General features: G+C 40.9%; 2 protein-coding genes across 3 annotated transcripts in view; both read right to left on the bottom strand.

Moving 5' to 3' along the window:
* rnf19b (ring finger protein 19B) overlaps nucleotides 1–12,991 on the bottom strand; it is a 32,262-nt gene extending 19,271 nt beyond the window's left edge. The window contains exon 1 of the mRNA XM_080484930.1: nucleotides 12,820–12,991. The gene's annotated coding sequence lies outside the window, so the exon portion shown is untranslated. The remainder of the gene's footprint in view (nucleotides 1–12,819) is intronic.
* A 642-nt stretch (nucleotides 12,992–13,633) lies between these two features.
* On the bottom strand, nucleotides 13,634–23,992 carry ak2 (adenylate kinase 2; the record flags this gene model as incomplete). Of its 2 annotated transcripts, XM_080484540.1 has the most annotated exons (7): nucleotides 23,751–23,992; nucleotides 22,322–22,447; nucleotides 20,796–20,906; nucleotides 19,876–19,970; nucleotides 17,545–17,617; nucleotides 16,521–16,740; nucleotides 13,634–13,927 (listed from the first exon to the last, which is right to left on the bottom strand). In XM_080484540.1, the coding sequence occupies exons 1-7, from the start codon at nucleotides 23,847–23,849 to the stop codon at nucleotides 13,920–13,922; spliced, it is 732 nt and encodes a 243-aa protein (XP_080340666.1). In that variant the 5' UTR covers nucleotides 23,850–23,992. The 2 variants fall into 2 exon arrangements, with proteins under 2 accessions (XP_080340666.1, XP_080340665.1); XM_080484539.1 differs by lacking the exon at nucleotides 13,634–13,927 and having other exon boundaries at nucleotides 16,495–16,740; nucleotides 23,751–23,954.
* Nucleotides 23,993–24,222: the final 230 nt, after the last annotated feature.

Below are 24,222 nucleotides of genomic sequence, written 5' to 3'. Positions count from 1 at the left end.
AAGTCGACACATTAACCACTAATTAAATACATGACATCATCAACATGCCTGACCAATCGTGGTTTTATATCACTCTCTTTCTCTGTCTGTCTCTCTCTCCATCATGCTGAGCACCGTAAGCTCTTCCTCCACTTCACACTGCGCTGCTAGTGCCGTTGTCATGGAGACGCTCACTATGATCGAGGCAAACAGCGACCCGCTCTGTGACTCTGACACTTATCTATACGCACAAATATAACCAGACACACACACACACACACACACACACACACACACACACACACACACACACACACACACACACACACACACACACACACACACACACACACACACACACACACACACACACACACACACACACACACACACACACACACACACACACACACACACACACACACACACACACACACACACACACACACACACACACACACACACACACGACTCAGTACATATAAATGTAAATAACACACTCAATGTGCACTGACAGCCAAACACAACCAAACCAGCACAGCCCAACGACACACACATTCAAGCCTACTGTAACTCACACTAGAGCTAAATATAAGTGCACACACGTCTGAATGAACACACACTAGGGAAGAATGATAATTACATACACGCAAAACACACACACACACACACACACAAACAAACACACACACACAAACACACACTGTAATTATGTCCTCACTTCAATTACAGACTGTGTGAGCCATGTTAAGTAGTGTGTGTGTGTGTGTGTGTGTGTGTGTGTGTGTGTGTGTGTGTGTGTGTGTGTGTGTGTGTGTGTGTGTGTGTGTGTGTGTGTGTGTGTGTGTGTGTGTGTGTGTGTGTGTGTGTGTGTGTGTGTGTGTGTGTGTGTGTGTGTGTGTGGTGCTTATGTATGCTTATGTACTCGTGTGTTATTAAGTTGCAGGTTTTGTTAGTGAAGCGTGAATATCGCATGACTGGAAATTGAACTAAAAAAAAAAAAAAAAAGAAGAAACCTGCTTCCTAGCAACTTAAACTAAACTCCATAAACTTTGTGAAATATTGTGTTAAAGCAGTTTTTGTCAAGATGAAAGTCCTGAAAAGTTAGCACAAAAACAGAGTAAAGCAGCTTTGGAAATGTCTTGTGGCCTTACAGATAACAAAATCAATACTGGACCAAATTAAAAAGCCTGAGGAAAGCCTGCAGAGGTTTTCTGGTTTCTCTCTGTGACCAGCAAACGACTGCCTGTCCTCCCTGATTGACTTAACGTTCACAAATCTGATTATGACCACGAGTCTGAAGGCCGCACACAGACATGCAGGGTAACGCTGAGCCAGTCGACGTCAGCTCATTCAGGAGATTTTGACCTGTATGTGTCTGAGAGGAGTTTAAGCCAACGACACCATCTCAGCCAAACATTTAGTTTAGTTCAGATTTGTACAGTCATAAAAGCACAACTGATCAGTGGCCTTTATTTAGTCTAAATCTGTATCATTCTTGGATTGTCATAACCAGAACTAATGTTATCCTGAAAGCTTTTGATATCTAGAAAATTTTAATTAAAAAAACTACCAAAAAGCAGAGAAATAGAGTATTGCAGCTTGTTCTATTCCTATTCAGTAGTCTGACTTTTTTTTTTTTAATCACAGACAAGATTCATGAGCATGTCACATATTTAAAGATCAACTTCTTAGTACTGTTATAAACACACAGTATTATTAAGTCACAGATACTGAACGCTACCAGAGTATTCACCAAATCTTATCTATATATTTACTGTGTTTACATTTTCTGATGCAACTCAGTCAGCCACACGGACGACGTGATCAAGAAATAATTATGACATTTATCCTGGTATCTACGCTCCAGACCGTTAAAAAGGCTGCGAGAGGAGACGGGCTGATAATGTTGACGTTATTAAAAGCAATCTTTCCGCCTCATGCTGGAATACAGCCGAAGTGTTCATGTGGTGAATTCTGAACACGCTCAGTACTGTATACACTCCATGAACGTTACCTATAAAGAACATTTTGAGCAGTCTCAATCTGTCATCTGCTTTTCATCTCCCACATTCAAGTAAAGGAACACACCCCTGGACGCCAAACAAAATGTTTAGACACCATTGCTGATTTGAGGTTCAATGACGTCCCCAATGACACATGGACGGGGGATTGAACCACCAACCCTGGGTACGAGGAGGTACATTGACTGATAGCTCACACAATACCTCATTCATCTACCACACTGACTGACCTTCTTCTTATTGAGGGTTATTAAAGGAGCCATTCCCATCCACCCAAAAACAGACAAGTGCCCACATAATCACACCTGAAGTCAACTCAAAGTCAGTAACTATTGCCACAAGCATGTATTTGGTCTGTGGGAATGAGTATCAACCTGCCACCTAAATAAACCGTCATGAAATATCAAGCAATAAGGTAATCGTTTGGCAGAGTAAATTATGGAAAAATGGGGCTTGAGTCAGCATGTTGGAGACTAACGTTCACTGGTTGTGTAAGTTTGGGCATTAGAGCTATTTTGGGTTAAGTCCTTCAAACCTTCCCTGTAGTCATTATAAACAAACCAGAGGCTTCGCAGTAAATTCAACCTCTGCAGCCACTGTGATGATTCACTACGAATCCTCAGAGAAACTAAGAACAACCAAAAAAAGTCTTCTCAGGAAGGGAAAATATAAGCTTCTGTTAGTTTCACTAAGATGTGAGATATTGACAAGCTTCATGACTTTGCAAACACGCTGCAGGCCGCAGAAAGAAGGGAGAAAAATAAAAAATAAAAACCCGCGAGAGTGCCAAATGAAAGGAGAGAAGGATTTCCACTCAGTAAATCATCAAACATTCACATGCATTTTCACACATACTAGTAGTGTGTAGTGACACATGCATATGTACTAACTGTTTCCATGGCAGCCTATCACTCGCCACCTTCTCCGGGTCAAACTAGGTCTGTGTGAAGAAGTATAGAAATAGCCTGCAGGCCCTATATATATATATACACAACACACACACTCTATATATATATATATATATATATATATAGAGTGTGTGTGTGTGTGTGTGTTGTACGACTATATTTGATATTTATACCATTATGATTATTAGGAGTAAGGTTACAGTTCAGGATGTGATGCTTTATGTTGAAGTTTAGGATGATGAGCATTTATGTAAATGAGAAGGCCCTACACAGCTAAAGCCTATGTGCATGTGTGCGTTGCGCTCATGTCTTCATTTGGCAGATGGGCCTGAACAGCCCGAGAACTTCACAATCTGGACTTGATTTGTTATCAACACGCTCACAAACACTTTGTTCCACACTTTTCCTCCTACTCCACTGCTGCTCAGTTCAGCCCTCACACACACACACACACACACACACACACACACACACACACACACACACACACACACACACACACACACACACACACACACACACACACACACACACACACACACACACACACACACACACACACACACACACACACACACACACACACACACACACACACACACACACACACACACACACACACACACACACACACACACACACACACACACACACACACACACAATTTACGTTTATTCTCTTAGACTTAATCTTAACTCAACCATAAAGACATTTAGGATTCTACTGACATGAGTCTCTTCAACTCCAAAGTTAATTTTCTGATAGGAACAACCTGCCTTAACAGGATCTCTGATCTTTTTCTCACAATTCCATCTGGAAACAGCCACTTCTTCCAGTACAGAGTTGTATGGAAACGATCCTCATCTATGTGGCTCATTCCCACCGTGCACACAGACATAATATTGTGCCGTAGCACCGGTTGTCATGGCAAACAAGGGTGCTGGGTTTCATCTTTTCCGGCTGAGCCAGGTGAACATAATTCACAACAATTAACAAGCTGGTAGGTTGGGGGAAAAAAAAAACAAAAAAACAGCTGCAATTTATGTTCCCGGAGCACTGATATGCTACTTTATCAGAGGTTGTGATATTTCCCATTTCCTCTGTTTGCTCAGTGCCTCCATCTGTCCCACATTTCAGTTCAAAACAAGCTGCTTTGACAGCAAATTCCCATGAGGTCGATTTCCACCGACTCCAAAAATGACACCCTGTAAACACCCTTATGAAAGACCAATATGTTCCTGCACATAAACAACACAACACGTAGTCTGAACATTAAAGAGAGCACCAATAAACAGGTGGCCCAGACCTTCGTTGTCAATATAAATGGGACAAACATTCACAGTTTGGTCGGACTTAAGTGGCAGAAAAAATTGATTCAGTTTGGGGAAACATCTGAAAGGTTTTGAGACAACATGAGTTTGTAATTATCTAAAACTTACAGCTGCCAAAGCAAAAGTCTTCCTGTGATGTATTATAGTCTGAAACAGAGCTCTTTAGTCCGGGATCAGATAATCTATTAGCTCTATTGACAGCTGCAGGCAGGCGGCATTCATTTGCTCTGAGTGGGGAACTTTGCTGACCCTTGATGCAGTTTTTCCAACTCCACAACAAAAAGTTATCAGACATTTTAATCTCACTGCCAGTAGCATTATGCATAATAAAGCATAATAGAGGCTACTTGTGAGCCTTTTAATCATGTGTCTTTATGCCACAAATTAACCTTCGGTTGATATTACGACTTGTCTTTTTGACATAATAGAATAAATCCTGGTCAGTGAGGACACGAAGGACATTTGTGTTCTTGTTCTTGACTTGTTCCAAGTCTGTTTGGCTCCATGAGGGTTGATCTGTAATAATGAGGTTAATAATAAAGGTCACGTCTGATATAACTGCAGAAACATGAATTTATGAAGTGGACATCTACTCTGCCGTCACGGTGATGAATTAATATTCCAAGACAAAATGGATTCACATGGGGAAACAGCCTCAAAACAAAGTGATGGAAAAATATGAAGTTAAAGTGAAACGGAGTGATCACAGCGCCGTGCAGATCCGCTTATACTGTCCAATGAATTAAAATGGTATAATCAGGTATAGTCAGGCGTTAAGTCGGGAACTTTCTGGCTTCGGCTGCAGCAGCAGTGTTGGTTGGTTTTCATACCGGTGCTCGTGACGCCACACCTCCTCTCTCGCAGAACACGCACTACGGGATTTATCATCGCAAATATTGAACTTGTTCATTATCTCTGATCTCTCCTCCTGAGCGGATCGGACCCGACAGAACCGCTCTTCTTAACACACCCCACACCACAGGAAAATCAGACACGTTTTTTTTTCCTTGTGTCACTTCTATTGTGGATTGCAAAAAGCAGCTCATCCCAAAAAGTTTTTAACTAATATGTTGATTTAAGAGAAATAAAAAATAAAAACATTAACATTGATAAACCCATTTCTTGGAGTATTTTTACAAATGATCAGAAACTATCCAATAGTGGACTCACAGAAAAGGAAGTATAATAAAAGACACTACTCAGGTCTGTTGTATAACAAACAAGTTGAATAGATATTTTAAAGGAAGTTTATAAGACTGAAATGAGTCAGCATGAGTGGGCCAGACTGGGTAATTATTCCAAATAAGAGGGGCTGTAATGAACAATGATTGGACTCAGACACTGTGTGTGATGGGCAGAGAGCTACAGGTGTGCTCCTGCAACAGACGAGGGCTGTTATGCAACAAAGTGATTCACTGCCGTCATGGACACGTCTGTACTGGAGTTTACACACACGCACGCACGCACGCACGCACGCACGCACGCACGCACGCACGCACCAATATTTTTAGAGTGAAGGAGCTCAAATAGCTTGAATTATTGTAATAAATTGCTGAACCTTTCATTTATCTTTTTCATTTATACTTTGTGCATCAGTGTTAATGGGTATTTTTATATACTTTTCTTGTTGGGTGTTTGTTTAAAATATTGGTTGAAAAATATAAAAGTAAAGGTGCCTCAGTGAACAGTTATCTTCATATTGTTGTTGTTTTTTGTAATTAGCTGTAATTTTTGATCCATAAATAAAACAGAACAATCACAATGTGTATTTCCTAAATCCATATCTCTTTTTGCATTTCTTTCATTGAAATTTAATTTGTATTATAGCCTTAAATGTTGTATATGTATAAATGTTCTCAAATCTCACACGTTTTAAATTGTTCAAGTTGAATAATGAGGATTTTACATGCGATTTGACAGTTTTACAATACAACACTTTGCAATTTCAGATAATAGAAACAAACTTTGTCTATTCAACTTGAAGCATTTCTGAATTGGATTACTCTCCAAACTTTGATTATCTCCTTCCAAACAATGTAAATCAGAATAAGGCGGTTATCCTGCTGCCACTCTCAGTGTTTGAGAGCATCTTATCACTTTGGATAAGCGTCAGCTTGAAACCCGCCATGTGAAGTGACTGATGACATTGTTTTCAACATGAGCAGGTCCACAGAGAGCTGCAGCCCAACAGACGACTCACTCTCATCCTGTTTGTAGTGATACCACTAAGACCTGGCTAATCTCAGACCCTGAGGAAAGAGGCAGCTGGAGTCCCACCGGCTGAACCCATCTCTGGGCAGAACAGGTGGTCAGCAACTAAAACAGCAGCTAATAATGCATTGGGTGTGTGTGTGTGTGTGGGGGGGGGGTAATTAAAGTCAATTAGCTAATAGGTTAACTGACCTTGTAGTAAAGATTTGTTTCAGAGTAACAGGAGCACAACAAGAAGGAAAATATGCTACCTGAAATTAAAACTACACAAAAATATAATGGGTACAGATTTGTGTGTGTTCAGAAATATAAGGCATTTTACATTTTTGTCCACGTGCATTTATATATATGTATTTTAACTACCTTTTCGCAAAAACTATTCACCGTAATTGCATTGAATCTTCAAGGATGATTTGCTATCATCCAAGGACCAATTGATTAGATTTTGGGACATTAAAGGTTAACCGTTACTGAATGAATCCCCAAAAAACTGCAAAAACAAAATGTCTCGAGAAAGGAGATCAGCGTCTGTTGCCATGGAGACGCACTGGCGGGCTGCAGCTGCCTTTAGCTGTCTGCTAGCATGCTGCTAACTAGTTGTAAGTCTGTCGTCTACGATTGTTGTGCTTCCATGGTGTATTTTCCACAAAGGAGCCCAAAAAGGAAAAATACTGCACGGAAAACTAAAAATGAACCACATAAACTAGAAATAATCTCCTAAACCTATTTTTGAAATGAGTATGTTCATTTATCCATCTACAACGACACTTTATCCAATCAAGGGTTGCGAGGGTTTGTGTTCCATTTGCAGCTGACCATGGGAAAGGCAGGGTAGAACTAGGCAAACCCAGAGACACAGATAAAAAGTCCCTTATTGACCTCAAATCCATGTTTATGGACTGAGGGATGAACCCAGATACTAAGTTCAGGTTTTGTTAGCTTGTCTTTAAAGATGTCTGAATCAATACTGGGTGGTACATTTTGTAATTGTAACATAAAACCTGCTGCTACACAAATCACAGAGCAACAGTAACTCACAACAATCAGGAAACCATCCACTCTGGACTTTTTCTGTTTTCTTTTTGCCATAGCAACACACCACATGAACCACTTTGAGCCCCAAAAATGTGTGTTTATCACCTTTAAAGGTTTGAGCGCTGACAAAAAGGTTTAGGATCGAGTTTCTGCACAACGACCAGCAGCTGGAGTCAGTTACAAACGGGGGTTTTCAGAGTGGAAACAAGCATCAAACTGTCTGAAATTGCTCCTGCAGCTTAATCCAAATTACAGTTGCCAAACTGTTGTCATGTGTCTGTTTACGCTCTTTCCCAAGAGCTGATGTTCCTCAAGAGGTTCCCTTCAACTCAAAACTGGTGTGTTTGAAGATATCTCAAAATGCCCTGATCAGGAAATGAAGGGACTTCAGTCTCAGTTCATTCTCCACAGTTTGTGCAGCAAAAGAGTCTACTCTTTCAGCGCCACCTTTTCAAACTGCAGCGATGTGGTTGTTCGGGCCTCATCCAGCCTGGGGGCAGTTTTAAAAGGACCACACAGATCAACAACAGCACATGATGCACTTCCACATTATCCCCGTCGAAACGCTTCTTTGACTTTTATTGCATCTCTGTCTTTGTGAGAATGTGTGGCTCTCAGACAGAATTAAATTATTTTTTTTTTTTTTTTTTAAATGGTGGAACACATGAATTAAGGTTCCTTCCAGTGAGCAGATCAAATATCACGACGGATTAGCTGGGTTATGATGACACGTCAGTGCGGAAAGCAACAATCTCACCGCAGCCTCCTGATACTTGGCTGCTTTGATGACACGACCACCCAAATGACTTCATTTAATAATGTTGCAGAAAAGGCTTTTTTTTTTTTTTTCTGTGTCAGCATCCTGTAAACGACACATGGGCGATTGGCAAATCCAAGAAAAATCCAGAAGCTTATTGGTTTCACAGGTGATGATGGTGAGATGAAAAGTCATCCTAACCCGATATTACCGGTGATTACTCTGTAATTACTGCGTTGCTAAAGGATTTTTCAGGAGAAAAACTTCAAATGACTGGATGTTGATTCAATAAATTAAAAATAAATATAGTCCGTGCTTTTTTTTGTTGAATAGGAAACAAGAATTCTTGTATATTTATCCAAGCGTTTCAAGTGCTTATCAGGATTTGAACCAATACTGGAGACATTTACTTTTTCTGGCCTCACAATGATCAAAGTGGAACATTTCTGCTGTACTTTGTGGAATTAAGGAACTTCCCCCTGGGATTAATGAAATATTTGTTAGTGTATCCTATTCTATTCTCGATGCACAAAACTCAAATGTTCATGCCTGAGATCTGGAAGAAGTTTGTAGTTCTTGATTGGGGAAGAAATTCTCTAAATTCAAAAGTTAATGGTTTGAATCGATGAGCTTTGTGCTGCATTCAGCTTCAGAACCGTTTGACGCACACGGATGAAGAAAAAGATAAAACTGTACTTTTCAGTTGTCTTTTGGTCACATGACATGGATTTTCACTATTCGAATTATTGTTCTAAATCTTTATTTTACTCTTGTGTTGGCTACAATAAACATCTGTAAAATATAAAGTGCATTTTTTTTTTGTAAATGTCTTGATACTTTTTTTTTTATTGTGGCTATTATTTGAATCTTTTATCGTGTCGTGAAAATTATCTCACAACAAAGTATTACTTCAATTCAATTCAATTTGATCAGAAGAGTCATAAAAGACTTTAACCGGGGCCAATAAATTCTAAATGTAGATTCTGTTTATTATAGCAAAAGGGCAAACTAGTTAACTGACAAGACAGAAACTGGCAAGCCTGAATACTATTTCTCACCCTCGTGTCTGTGGGTGAAACTGAGCTGGCACGGCTCCCGGCTTTCCTTTGGCGTTCACCAAAATACACAGAAAAGACAGTTTTTATTGTTCCAAGTATAGCAAGCAAAAAAAGGGCTTTAAAGTTATCGTCAGCAGCTGAATGATCACAGGAAAAACCACAATCTAAAGATTTAAAAAAAATAAAAAACTGTAATATACATATTATGTTTTTGAAAAATCATTCTGAAACTCACCTGAAACAGCTGGAATTAGCATTACCTTCCTACACAAGGGTAAGTAGAGCTGTTCTGTTCACACAATTATGAATAAACTATATATAGAAATAGAAATAAATTAAAGAAGAAATAATCTGGCTGGACTTCATGTAAAAACAGAAGTAAAGAAGTGATATAAATACAAGCATTACGGCTATTACTCCATCAGTCCTAAATTCAACAGCAGCTTGAAGGTTAAACAAGAACAAGCTTGTTTGAAAAATGTCAAGAAAAGTACTTAGAAATAATACTATGGTACTTGCAACCTGGCATGAATGGATTCGTCTCATGAGTAATCCCCAGTAGTAGTCAAAGCATTACTCTGTGGAAACCTGTATTGGATCTTCCCTGGAAGTCAAGTCGCCCACATTATTTGCATGAATGCCGTCATTGTGTTTGTTTAACTTCTCAAAAGCATTTCTTCAGAATACAATCAGATGAGATTTGGCCCGTCCAGTTTTGAGTTCCCGTGACAGACGTCACTCCGATTTGAATAGATTGAGCTCTTTGGAATCGGTGTTGGCAAAGCATTGATGTCTGGTGGTAAACACATACTGCACCGTTTCCACATTAAACTACGAGTCAGTCAGCAAATCCAAACAACCGACTTCTTCTGACTAGATATGGTGATGAATAACATCAGTAATTAAAAATAAACAAAATCAGCCAAAGACAGTAGATGAACTACAAGTACCCTGAGTAACCTGATTAAACACTGATCTTATTAAAATCACTTCTATCTGATGGGATTAACCCTAAAGAGGGGCTGGTGTGACCGTATTGATGATCTGAATAAAGTCCATGTAAACAGCTGATTGGATTTCTTCCTGCTGCTGGAGCTTTGTTCACTTCATGCACACGACAGGAAAACCTGATCCCCCAGCCAGTCTCTGTGACTGGATGAGTCTATATATTGATAAATCCCCAAAAATGTAAACATCTTGGTTGGAGATGCATTTGGAAGCAGATGGGTTTGCAAATGGAGAGTTTGAGCTTCTCCCTGTCTCTCTCCCACTGACTCTCATTAACACCTCTCTCCCACACACATGAAGAGCACTGAGCGTCCAGAGGAAAGCACTGGAAGGTGGAGGTAGAGAGGAATCAGGCTGTGGGAGCTTCTATAATTAGAGGAGCCTCCAGGAGCCGTGGCTGCTGGGTTGTTGAATGTTTAATGTCATGCCTGGAGGCGCTACAGTTGCAAAGAGCAAACCTCAGAGCTCTTTTACACCTCCTCTTAAGACACGAACAGAGGCGTCTTCCCAGGGACGAGCGAGGTGGAAACGGTAGTAAACTGAATGAAAGGGTTCAGCTTTCAGAGAGGAAACAGCAGCACAAAGCACAACACAGTTGCAGTACGTCCGACAACAAGAGCGTGTAATTCCCGGCTATTGTCTGCAACCCAAGGCGCATAATGACATGGGAACCTAAACCTCCTCTGGATGAGGTAATGGTCTAATCACATCTGGTCGGGAGGAGAAACCAAAGACAAGAAAGGGCGAACACAAGAAAACCCGACTGACGAGCCCGTTCCTTTGTAAAATAGGATGTTTTACAAATGCAATCAAGATGGAGTTACTCAAAATACGAAGTTAAAACTGCTGAGAGGAAATCTGCTCGTGTTTTGTTACTGGATGAGAGAAAAGCCTGAATCAATCAACACAGGCTCCCGTTCAAAGGTGGAAATGCTGCATTTGTTTTAGGCCTTTTGGGGTATTTGTTTGTTTTATCGATTCTGATTGTCCCCAGCTCTGGATGGACAAACGGATCGATCGATTTGCATGTTGAAAGACTGAAGATAACCAAGTTTACTTGTTAAGACGGCACAGAGCTGATCACTTTACAGATAAATCCCAGACTAGACTCCTGTGTGTTCTGCTGTCCAGTCATAGTATCAATCCAAATCCGATAAATAAAGATTATACTGAATTACACTTTTGCTGTAAAACCTTTACGCAGGAACAAGTGCCGCTTCATTCATCCGGGGTTAATTTGTGAGTAAACAAAAACGTTTCAAGATATTATTTTTGTCTAATTAATCTGCTTCATCTGACTGAACACTTTCTTTTCATGGCGAGCACACAGGGCACACGCATGTACATCAAATGATAATCAAGTGAATGCAGAAGTGAAAGAAAACAAAGACATTTTTAACACAAAAGGGTCAACCACAGTTTTCACTCAATCACAAATAAACAACACAGATTAGCTTCTTTTGCAGTTAGTTGTTTTCTGGAGGAGGTGGAGTTAACTGTTTCAGTAAAATCAACCTTACACCACTTATCATTATACAATTCCTTCAAAGCCAGTTGCTCCTAATTTATTGCCTGAGCTGCTTATTATTTCCTCCCAGCTTCTTCTAACAATATTTCAAGGGGGAAGCAGAAACACACACGATACACAACAGCTATGCGTTTTATGTCAACAAATCTACCAATTCAGACGCGTCTGTCATTCACTAGATCCCACAAACTTATTAAATACAATAAACATTTATCCATTTGTGAGGATTATTTTTAAATACCTGTATGACCTTTGAGAACTATTCCTTATATGGCTGCAAACATCAAACTGATCAACATTTCCTCATCAACACGTTTTATTTTCTGATGTACATTTGTTGCCTTTCCACATTCACAAGTGGTTTTAAAGCCTCGAGAATTTAATGTTTAAATGGACTTTTTCTTCCCAGGCTGGAGGAGAAACGAAAATGACACACACTCAGAGTAAATATCCTAAATATTTAGATAAATTTTAGATTTTCCTGTGGAGTGTTTGGGGACAGTTTGTGTGTATAACCCCCCCCCCCCCCCCCCCCCCACACACACACACACACACACACACACACTCTGAATCCTGCTGTCTTCTCATGTTTAATGCATATTTCCATCTTTCTTGGAAAACACAGCCTGTCCAGAGAGACAGGGACCGGGGAGTGGCGGATCCGGCAGGAGACCCAGGTTTCTCTCTCACCTCCCGGATTGACGCTGAAAACATTCTGGTGCAAGAATTGTGGATTATTTGCTGGAGACGCTCCTCCGAACAGCCTGACATGTTGGGAGACGTTTCACCTCAGGATATTGTGGTTCAGGCTGACATGTCAACATTTTGTATGCGACAAAAAATTTTAACTTATGTCAACGCCATTTTTTTTTTTTTTTTTTTTTTTCTAAATTCGGTAATTAGAGGAGTCCTGAGCCGTTTCGAGCACCGGACATCGCCAGACAGCTCCTGCAGCAGAGGAACCGTCGGCGGACACTCACCCCGCTCCGGACCGGGATTCTTCCGGGAGGTTCGGCGGCTCTCGCACGGTCCCGTGTGGCCGCTCTGCTCTCGGGTTGTGCTGCTGACGGGTGACGGCGGCCCTCTGTTGTTTCTCCCCGGGAGCGCTGCGCTGAACCTCCGACTCAAACCTCCGCAGCTCTGCTCCGTTCTGCCTCGCGCTCTCCGTCCGCCGCCCTCTGACGTCATGGAGGAAAGCCCTGAGTGGCAACGTCACGCCGTCGGTTGACGGAAACCCCACCCCATGACGTCACGCCCCAGAACAGGTTTATCGTAAATTAGAAGTGAAAGGAGATAAAACGTGACCAGAGACCATGAATTTATTTTTAAGGACCATCTACACCACTATATAATGTAAATACTTGACTACCTCATGTTACTCCATTATTTTACACGACTTACCACTGCACTGTTATCTATTATCTCATTTAGTCCTGTACAGTCACTAATTACTTGTTTATATTTGTTATTTAATGTTTATATTTGTACAGAGTGCAGTTTTTTTTATTGAAGCCAAATTCCTCATATGTTAAATATACCTGGCCAATAAAGCCGATTCTGATTCTTAATTTGGGCCATCAGCTATTCATCTACACCCAACATCCGTCCATGTTCCGTCATCCTGTTCCGGGTCGCCGGAGCAAATCACAGCTTACTGCGTCGTTTATCACTCTGTGTTTACATCAACTAAAACAATAAATTGTGTGCATACATCATTTTCAAAAAGGCTGAATCTCACAGGTATTTCCAAAGATGAATTTGAGGAGTTCATGATCAGACAATAAAAGGCACAACATGTGTCAATTACCAGAAAGCAAGAGGTTTATTAGAAGGGGGGGGGGGGGGGGGGGGGGGGGTGACGACTAGCCTAGACATGATGACTTTGATAAATCCTGTCAAACTATTGCGGGAATAAAAATGGGCCGAGTCTGCAGCGGCAGCCCTGCAAAAGTTTACTTGAACCTAGGAATGCTGAGGAATCCCCTTTAGTGTCTGACCCTCCTCCTTTCCGTCGTCCACACGCCCAAAAGCATTTGCAGCTCCAGTCCTTCACTTCAGTGGGAATGGAGCAGCTCAGGCATTAACCAGCTGGAAGACAAAGGGGAGAAGAGAGGAGTTCTTGGGTGAACACTGCCAACAAATTCAACAACCTATAAGTAATACATACATAGTTTGTCATTTAAATGTTGGAACAATCCAAATACAAAAGGTCTTAACGTGAAGTCATTCCAGGGAAAAACGATCAAAAGTTTTCAGAGGAGTTAAAACTCCACAGGTATACATTCACAGGTTTCAAAAAGTGACAAATGAAAAGCAACAAAACCATCAGAGAGAACTCGACAGAGTATCAAGCTCCACTTAGCGAGGGATTGTCTCATCGTGTTGCATAAAAGACCCAGATCTGCCTCCTGGGACCATTGAACATCTGCTACTGTTTTTTCCACGGTGAAAGTCCCAAGAGAATAAAAAGCACATCCGTATTCAAGGAAGTGTCGGCATGCAAGTCGTTTCCACCCGACACCAACACCAGGCGACTGCCGAGCGGCAAGACCGGGAGGTCATCGAGGAACAGAGGAGTCAAGGACGAACCCCCTAAAACCAAAAGGTAGAGAGGAAAACCATCTAGTTCCCAGAGTCGTCACATAAGGACACCTGTCTCAACAAGAATCCACCAAGGATTCATAATTCTTATTTTTGTTTTACTCAAGATTAAACTGTGCAGACTTAAACACTCCATGATAGAAAAAAAAAAAAACACTTGAATGCTTCAAAAACAAAAAGCCGAATTCAAAACACTTCAGAAACATATTTCCTCCAAAGACCTCAGCGACCGGCATCCTTCAGCTCGTCTCTTTAAACCACTTGACTTCACACAAAATGAGACGTCAGAGTTTGTGCAGAGACCCTGAACATAAGCACACAAACTCGACCTGAAGTCTCACTGGAGGAAGTGCGTCAAGGCAACTTCATCCAGCTGAGCTCAAACAAACAAACCTTCACTGTGGGTGAAGGTAGATTCAGTTAAAAAGGAGCCATGAATCAGGAGCAGCAGCAAATGCTTTGTTGTTAAAACAATCTCACAGATTCTCATAGACGGTAAATTCAAATGGGTTATCTGTAATCTCAAGTCTCTTTTCAGTCCCTGGAAGGCAGCGGAAACCACAAGCAACCGACATGACGTACAGAGAAAACATGGTGTTAAAAAAACCAAAACAAAGACGAAACATCTTTTCTGTCAAAAACAGCCACTACATAATAACAGCATCTCTCCTTTTTAGTTCGACTGTTTATCTCCGGCTCTTTACTAACATCCAAACATGTTGTCTAGCTGTTAAAGCTGCTGAATATTCTACTGACAAGCACTAACTTAGTTGTAGGAATTTAAGAGCTTATGGTGGATCTCTACTGTGACCAAAATAAAAACAACCTGTGAGAGCAGAGAGGGAATGCAGCAGCAGCAGCAGCAGAGCCGTGCACAAACAATCAATGTAATAAAACTGATTTTAGAGAAACTAAAGTCAAGGAGAGCTGCACAATTTCATAATATTGATAATAATCCATGTTTCGTACATAGTCATGAATATTATATCGAGTCTTTGCAACACTTGCAGTGCGGTTTTCAGGTTCAGACCAAAGATCAACAAGAAAAGAATGTTTACAAAAACAATCTGAGAAAATAACTAAAAATTAAGTCTCCAGCAAACAATGACATGTCGGTGCATTATTACACTCCCATCAGCAATAACAATTAGAAAGTCATTTGATTCCCAGGTACAGAATTAAAATCTAAATACGCAGGAATTTTTTTCTCATAATGAAACTAGACACGAATCACCAGCAACATGTTGCATCATGATGCAATCAAAACCTTGAACCCTGCGACCCGATGACAGTGTGGTGTCAGGTTGAGCTGGCTGTAACATTACCAAGGTCCACAGTAAACTGTATCACAATCATGTACTTATTAAATAGGCAACTACTCATATCAATAAACTAAAGAGAAACCTTTTGTAGAATACAATCTTTCAAATGTCAAAGTGGTGAATTGATGGAATCAGCAATCATTCCTTTGATAAAGTGCCTGGAGTTTGTATAAACAGAAATGTCGAAAGCCACGCTACAATTATTCTGCATGCATTTTGTAACGTAGCTATAATATTCTTCTGGGAAGTACAAAGGAGAACGTATGTGTTGATAGAGGCGGAAAAATAGAACATCTACGAAGTTAATATCAAATAAAGTCTGATGACAAGAAAAGGGACAACGTTGTGGATTAAACAAGAGCAAACCTGTTCAGCAAATCAGACAATATGCAACAATTTCCTGTGGTGAATCTGCAGGAACATGCAAGTCTTTCTGCGCTTTTGAACTTTAAATCTCACTCCTTCACTATACAAAGCTGCAGAAGCACCGCGATGCTGGTTTATCAGTTTTATCTTGTCGTTTTTCTTACAGTTAAAGTTATCATGAAGACAGACCATTTGAAATCCGTCTGTTGCAATGGGGGTGATCACACATCCCAGATGTGGCGTATCCATCCTCCACAAAGTTACATGTTGTTGCCACTCTAACCCGGTGGGGGGGATCACAGAGAGCTGTTCAAAGTGTTGAAGAAGAGCCAGTCGAAGAGGACAAGAGGAGGAAGAAGGAAAACTTTAAATGAAAAACACTTGGTCTTTACAGGCAGTGGCGCGGGCGGGGATTTCTGGGGCGGCAGAAAATGCAGCTACGATGGAGGCGAAGACGACATTCGGGGTCTGGGCAGCGTCGACGGCCGTGTGCAGACCCCTGGAACTGTAGTACTGCACCAGAGGGGCGGTCTGCCTGTGATAAGCGTCCAGGCGGGAGCGCAGCGTATTCTCATTGTCGTCACTGCGGCGGATCAGCGGCTCGCCGGTCACCTGAGGACAAACACGCAAGAAAAGAAAGACAATGACTAAGGAAAGACGGATGAGGTTTCCAAGCCGACTAAAGCACGCAATTATTTCTCCGTTACCCCATACGTCATATTTTCCATACGACCACTTTGAAAGTCATCTTCTCGGTTAGAGATGAAAGGGCTGTGAAGTTTCATGTGTTGACTATGACCATGGATTACAGGTCCAAGACATACTGTATATACCAAAAGGAAAGAAAGTACATCGATTCTCTCCGTACTAATATCTGACTTCTTGAATCTATTCTTTTTTCCTTTTCAATTCGCCAACATTTCAACCACCACGTTTTTGTGGATTCAAAGAAAGTTAACATCCGCACAAGGAAACGACCGAATATCTCAAAACATCCCAGTGGCATCCCTTTGAATCGTTTGTGTTAATTCAGAGAGCTCTGATATGGAGTGGAAACCTGTTCAAATTAAATTATAAAGAGGCAATAATAGATGAGCATGAGTGTGATCAGTTGGATCGTTGTGAGAAATAAACACAGAATGAAATGAGAGCCTGTGATGAAAACTTGGTCAGAATTTATTTTCTTTAAGGATTTTTAAGAGTAATTAAGGTGTGTTAATCGAAAACCTGTCCGTGCACAGCCATGTCAATACAGGGTGTCCGCTCGTCAGAGGTTTTACTGTACCTTTAAATTTTCAATCATCAAACAGTGCAGCTTCAAAGCATCTGAAACGATGTGACGATCAGGCTGGCACAAGCAGGTGCAATTTTAGCCACAAGTGGCTTCTTAAGTGGGTTGACAGTGAAGCTACTTACGTCATCTTTCATGGGCTCTTTGGGGGGGTTGAACTCCTCGTGGTAGGAGCGACCACTTGGCTGATGGATTAGTCTGGGGAGCCAGAGAGAAGCCAGTGAGAGGATGTGGAGGGCAGAACAAGGACACACACATACAAAAATGGGTGAGGAGAGAAGGAGAACGAGGATGGACGCGAGTGTGATGGCCATTGTGACTCACTAACTACTTAACTGTCCTTCACATCCCACATGATGCTCTTGTCCTACTTGGGCTTGAAAAGGTAGCAGCTGGCCTCCTCCTCCTCAGAAAGGACCCCCACAGACACAAAGATGACTTTCTGAAAACTAACTGCACTTTCTATTCATTGGGGCGTGCAGTCAAAACAGAGCAGTTACAGAGGGGGGGGAAATAAAAATAAAATAAAAAAAGGTTTCCCAACACAAACTTTCCAACGTGATGACACCGTTTCAGCTTCTTGTTCAACATGTGGGTCAGCTTCATAACAGAACACAACGTGTTACATTAAATGTTGTGAAATTCGCTTTGGAGATTCCTATTTGAGGCATTGCGGAGGCTGAAAGACTGGAGAGATGGAAAGACACCAACAAACGATGATAAGAAGTTGTGCTTTCAGTATTCTGGCCTCAGCATGTGCAGCTTACATAAAAAAAATAAAATAAATGAGGTCAAAGCAGAAAGTAGCTCATACAACTTTAGTTAAATCTTAGGTAACAATATTATGCATCTGGTGATTTACCAACAAAGAAGAGATCGAAAAACATGACATTAGTGTGCAACCTAAAGTTCCAGGATGGATTCACTACACTGGATTAATTTAACCCTCTAAAAGATTCAGAGAAGTCAGAACTGTGTGTGAATGGTTAAACACGTTCTACTTCAGGTTTGGGTTGGTAATAGGATACATGGTAGTGTGGTAGTTAGTCTGCCCCGCAGTGAGATTATACCCAGTTTGAGTCTGTGTGTGGAAGCATGTTCTCCCTGTGCGTCAGTGGGTTTTCCTGGGACCCCAGTTCGGTTCAAGTTCTACTCTGGTATTGCAGGTTCTCCAACAGATACTTTATGTGGGTTTACTTCTTACCTCTGACTGTTTAATCGGTTAATCTTTAGAAATGACCATAAACAAGTAACAGTGACACTCTGACTGAAACAAACAGTAATAATTTAATACTAACACATGTTTTTGTAATCAGAAAGGAATCGATTGTCACTGTTTTGGAAGCAAGAATTTCTGAAGCAGCACTAGTAAGCAGTTAAAAGAAAAGATCGTTCTTCCGTTTTTACCCTTAATGTAGTAATAATGGCCACTTAACACACAAAACAATCCACTCCCACCCACTCAGACTCAGTAAGTCTGTTGTTTTTGGGCTGTAATCTGCTCAGAGGTTTATCCAGCAGCTGCTAAATGCAAACTGCAATCCCCAGGTACAAGAAGATAAAAGTTGAAAATCCTTTTTCCTGTCATGATAATTTATCTCGTGAGCAGTTTTAGTCACTTGAAAAAAACAAAAAACAATTACCTGGGAACAGAATGTCCCAGTTCACGGTTAAGTTTTCTCTTTGCCCCCATCCCTCCTTTTTCTTTTTCTTTAAAACTTCTTATTTTTTCTTTTGTGGGGGGTGCTCAAGGACCCACAGCAGTAACGACATGGGAGGTGACAAGAAGTGGGCGTTAGCAGTCTAGGGATTTGAACCAGTGACTGACTTGTCACAAGGTGGCTTCTCAAACCACTGGATTATTTTTATATTTAACCATTATGAAGAAATCATCTTTACAGTGAGACAATTTTACAAAACCAATAAGTACTGATAAAGAATATTAGAGAAAAATAAAAAAAATGATAAAAAAAAAAATCACAATTCATTCGTATTCTTGGACATAACTTTTGCTCAGTTGTTGATCTCACAATACTGACTGTTGCTGCTCTAATTGCTTCGACCAAACTCGGCCAGTTTGGCGCTATTCCTGTGCGACCTTTGTAGATTCAATAAAAGATCATTGAGTAGTTCAACAGTACAACTGGGACCCTGAGCAGCTTTAGTATTCAGCACATTTCATCAGCCAGCGTCCCACTGCAGGACGTTTACGACCCCTCAGGCCACCCTCTCTGGTAATCGCGCACTGTCATGCTCCACTTCTTTCCAACATTATCTCACTGTCCCAGACTGCGCTGTACACACAAATCAATCTATCTGCCCGGGAGGATTTCACACGGTGACAGAATGAGAAGTTATTTGGTTCAAAGAAGAACCAATGATGCCGTTTACCAGTTACTGGCCTGGGAAATGAGAAAGATTTGAGTCTTGCATTGAATAATGAAAACATCTCCTACCTGCCGCAGATCCTGCGGACGAGCAGAGAATCGTCAACAGCAAACTCGATTACAGAGTCCAGTTTCTCGTGCCTCTTGTCCAACAAGTCATCAAGCTGAAAGAATAAACCATGAATTGTCATACAGACAGCACAAGTCCAATTTGCTGTTCAATTAAATCTGCTTTCATTTAGAGAACATTAGTCTCTACTAATGATAAAATTGATAAAACAACCAGTACGATTAGTTGACGCTTTTCTGAAACACAATTGTAAACTCCTCTACCCAAAAGAGCTGGAATGTTCCAATTTTATTTTTTAAAGAACTGTATTAATCCCCGAGGGACAATTCATACCGATTGACCCATCGGTAGCAGCCGCACAGAGCAGCGCTCGAGACCTGGGGGTCTTGCTCTGGGACCCCAGTGCATGTTTTTGGGAATGTGGGAGGAAACCGGAGTAGCAGGAGCAAACCAACGCACACACTGGCTGGTCTTGAACCCACGACCGTCTTGCTGTGAGGCAAGAGCGCTAACCAATGCACCACTGTGCGGCCTAAACTTTATCATTTTAAGCAGTTAGAGTTTCCATCAGATGCAGATCTCTCCGTCTCTCTCATTAATGTGGTACAGTGATCACACTGTCATGCTGCAGGGCAGACAACTCAAGCCATCACTCAAAATCAAGAACTCAGGCTGGATACAGACACGCTGTGCATATGTAGGCTGTCTGAACAACCGTGCAAAAGCTACTTCTATCTAGGACTGAGAGGACTTTTGCCAGTGTGGCAGTGATTCTGCTTTGGTGTGCCAACTGTGTCACCTGGGCCTGAGCGTGCTTTCCCCTGCAATACGGTACAAGTCACTGTCTTTTAGAACGTTTACTCCCTGCAGGCCAGTGATGCGTCACATAAAATGTATCAGCAGTGAAAGAAATCCTTACCATCTCTGCTTGTTTGACGGTTCGGGGAAATCCGTCCAACAGGAATCCATTCTTGCAGGCCGGCGTGTCGAGGTTCTTCTCAATGAGCTCCACAACCATCTCATCACTAACCTGCAAAAGATTTACTTTAAAATCTCATTCGTTGACCCACACTACACAGAAGACAGGATGTTAGCTGATGTGTTGAGGGACACCAAACAGACTCATGCTCATCATTATTGAGTAGAAACCCAGATGGCAAAAATTTTTACAAATTGTAGTGAGAAAAATCACAAGGCGACAAGTTTAAAAAGACACAAAGGTTTATAGCAGAGGCATGTAAAACACAAAGATGAGACAGTTTTAGTGTTGCAAAAGACGAGCACAATCTCATGTTGGCATCATATAAGACATTAACTGAGAAAAAACATTAAGAAATTACAAGCAGGATTAATATCAAATAAGGTACATTGAGCACAGACTGGTGCAGTCGAATCCAAAAACCATTAAATATTTTAATCAAGCCTAATTTAGACATTTTGATAATTGAAATTTTGTTCTTCTGCACTGAGAAACTATCTCTATAATGTTGTCCACAAAGAAGAGATAGTGAAACTAATGCAAAAAAAATTTATAAAAAAGAAATCCCCTGATGTCAGCGCAAATGATTGTTCAACTGAACCATGTGTGTGAACAAAGACAACATTATTCCCTCCAACACTAATATATCGCCACGCTGAGAGTAATGGCCAAAGTCTTGTTTGGTTTAAAAAATTTTTTTAAAAAAAACCTTTGATAAATAAAAAGAGCAGTCTTGTGATCCAGGGTTACTAAAAGCAGCAACCTTTGTTGCAAAGGTTGTTACGCAATGGGAGTGAAACAAATCGTCTATGAAGAATGGAGGCTATTTTACCAGAGGTGGCCAGCATCATACAAAGCTGGCATGAGCAAGCAATAAATCCATAATTCTGGGTCAAAATGACCTTGGCACCTAATTTATGAAGGTGGCGGTTTGTCTGAACCCCCATGTTTCCGTGGACAGAGCCACTTTACAGGGTTTTATATTAGACACAATGCAAGTTTGTCACGTAAACTCAATCTACTTGTAGTCCTGACTGAGACTGTTACACAACTTTCCATTTCTCATTTCTTTCCTTAAACTTGTCTACACAATCGTGAACGCATTCATCTTTGAATCAACTTCATGGAAACTGTCCTTGGAGAAATATCAGTCTGAACGGAGACGGGTTAATTAAAAAAAAAGAAATACACATTATGCAGTTTTAAAACAATTAAAAGTTGAAAAACAGGAATTGAAGCAGCTTTATGTCGACCTTTTAACAACTCTCCTCTACGTGTGGATGACACTGATTTCAAGAAATACTAATTTCCTCGTCAGCCAGATGCAGAGGTCATGTAGAGACATAAAAACATTGGACTTCAGAGGAGATGATGCGTAAAGAGCTGCAAAGTCAACAGAGCCTCAAAGGGGACAGAGAAACAAAAACACACACAGATCGTGGGAAATGGAAAAGTGGAAACGCTACCAGTTTGCCAGAGTCCATCGTCTGCTTCAGCCTCTTGCCGAGCTCGGAGCCCGAAGCCACCATGGCTCTCAGCATGTCTCCTGTGGCCAGGTGGCACACGCAGTACTTCTCTGCTAGTCTCGGGGCCTGCAGAGAGACGGCAAGATGATTCTGATGTTTAATATCAAAACCTGAAAAAAGTCACAGCCAGCCCACATGTGCAACTGGCATCTATACTAATATAAAAGGTAAATTTTAACTTTTTCCTTAAATATTAAGAAATGTACTTATGACATAAGGGCCTTCTTGAAATGCAGCGTGATGAGGTGAAAGCTGATTTTCCATGTGTTTTCTGGCCTTAGTACATGATATAACCAACTGACCATGTGTCAGGCTGATTATTATGACACTTTATTGCCTCCATGTACAAGAACAATCCATGACATTGCTGTGCCTCTTACATTATGACAGATCGTGGGATGTGTCGGCAGGTCACAATGGTGGAGGTTTTGTAAAATCTCCCACAGATAAAGCAGCTATGTACATTTACTCCCATCTCAAAAAGATAAATTGTCTTATGTTCGGACTCTATTGTTCAGCTCCCAATGTCACTTTTTTTTTTTTAAATAACCATTTACAAATGGGAAAACAAACAATTGTTTTGACAATAATACAGTATTTAAAATTAACATAACAGCACAAATCAAGTAAAAAGAGAGCACTCAGACTAAGCTGCAACACAGGTTAAAGAAACCAGACTGAATAGCCGTTTAAGAGATACTGTGACAGCGAATGCGACAGAGTCAGTGGAACATCTTGAAATGTTGGTTTAATGCTTCACTGACAGCTGGGTGTCTGTATTTGACAGAGACACAAGGCAAATCATTCTGAAGTATGTGACTGGAATTTAGGGAACAGTTTATGACTTCTAATTCAAGGTCCTTCACACTGTCCTGAACCCTGCAACGCAATGTATTTCAGAGTTCTTTAAACAAATAAAAAAGATGTGCATCAGTTAAGTGTCCTCAGAAGTACTTTCAATAAGGTAAAAGTGTTCAAAAATCATTTCACCAAAAAAACAAAAAACAAACACTGATTCGATAACATTCTTGTCAACACCACGTAAATACGTCTCTTCTATAATTCAACATTACCTATAGAACAGTTGCTGCACACCTTTTACACTTTAAGCACCAATGACAATTTATTAAATGGGACATCAATAATATAACGGTACACAATACCACACAAACATTTTACACTCCAGCTAGAAATAATGCTGACGATGGAATATAAGCGATAAACACTTGAAAACACTTTGAATGTAAATTGAAGGATAACCAGGTGAGGCTGCTCGGTGAGTTAGCATTAGCATTAGCTCGGGCTAACATCGACCATGCGCTTTACACTGCTGACTGAACCGGCTAACGGCTAACAGCTAACGCCTCACCTGAGTCCCCTTCCCGGCTCCGGGAGGGCCGAGCAGGATGGAACGGATACCGTCCTGCATGTCGGCTATCGCCTCCTTCAGCTGCGTGCTGGGGGCCATGTCAGCACCGGGCGAGCAGCGGGGCAGAAACTTTTGACGGAGTGTGTCTGAGTCGTCCTGACGACACTTCAGCCAAGTTGTCCAGAAGAGGAAGCGCCGCCGCCTTCTCCTTCACTACCAGGGATAAACCCCGCCCCTTAACGAAAGACCTGTTCTTTGATTAGCTGAAGGACCGTTCTGTCAGTATATTCATAACTTGATTGGTTGACATTTGTAAATTGGCACGTTGGACAACTTCCGAGATATAAAACAAAACAAAACAAAACAAAACAAAACAAAACAAAATAAAATAAAATAAAATAAAATAAAATAAAATAAAATAAAATAAAATAAAATTAAATGTGCACCACCCACAATTTTAACCACACTTAGT

Source organism: Lipophrys pholis (assembly GCF_963383615.2).
Source record: "Lipophrys pholis genome assembly, chromosome: 17".
NCBI lineage: Eukaryota > Metazoa > Chordata > Actinopteri > Blenniiformes > Blenniidae > Lipophrys > Lipophrys pholis.
Note: the sequence above shows the minus strand (reverse complement) of the source record. Positions and strands in the feature narration are given on the sequence as shown.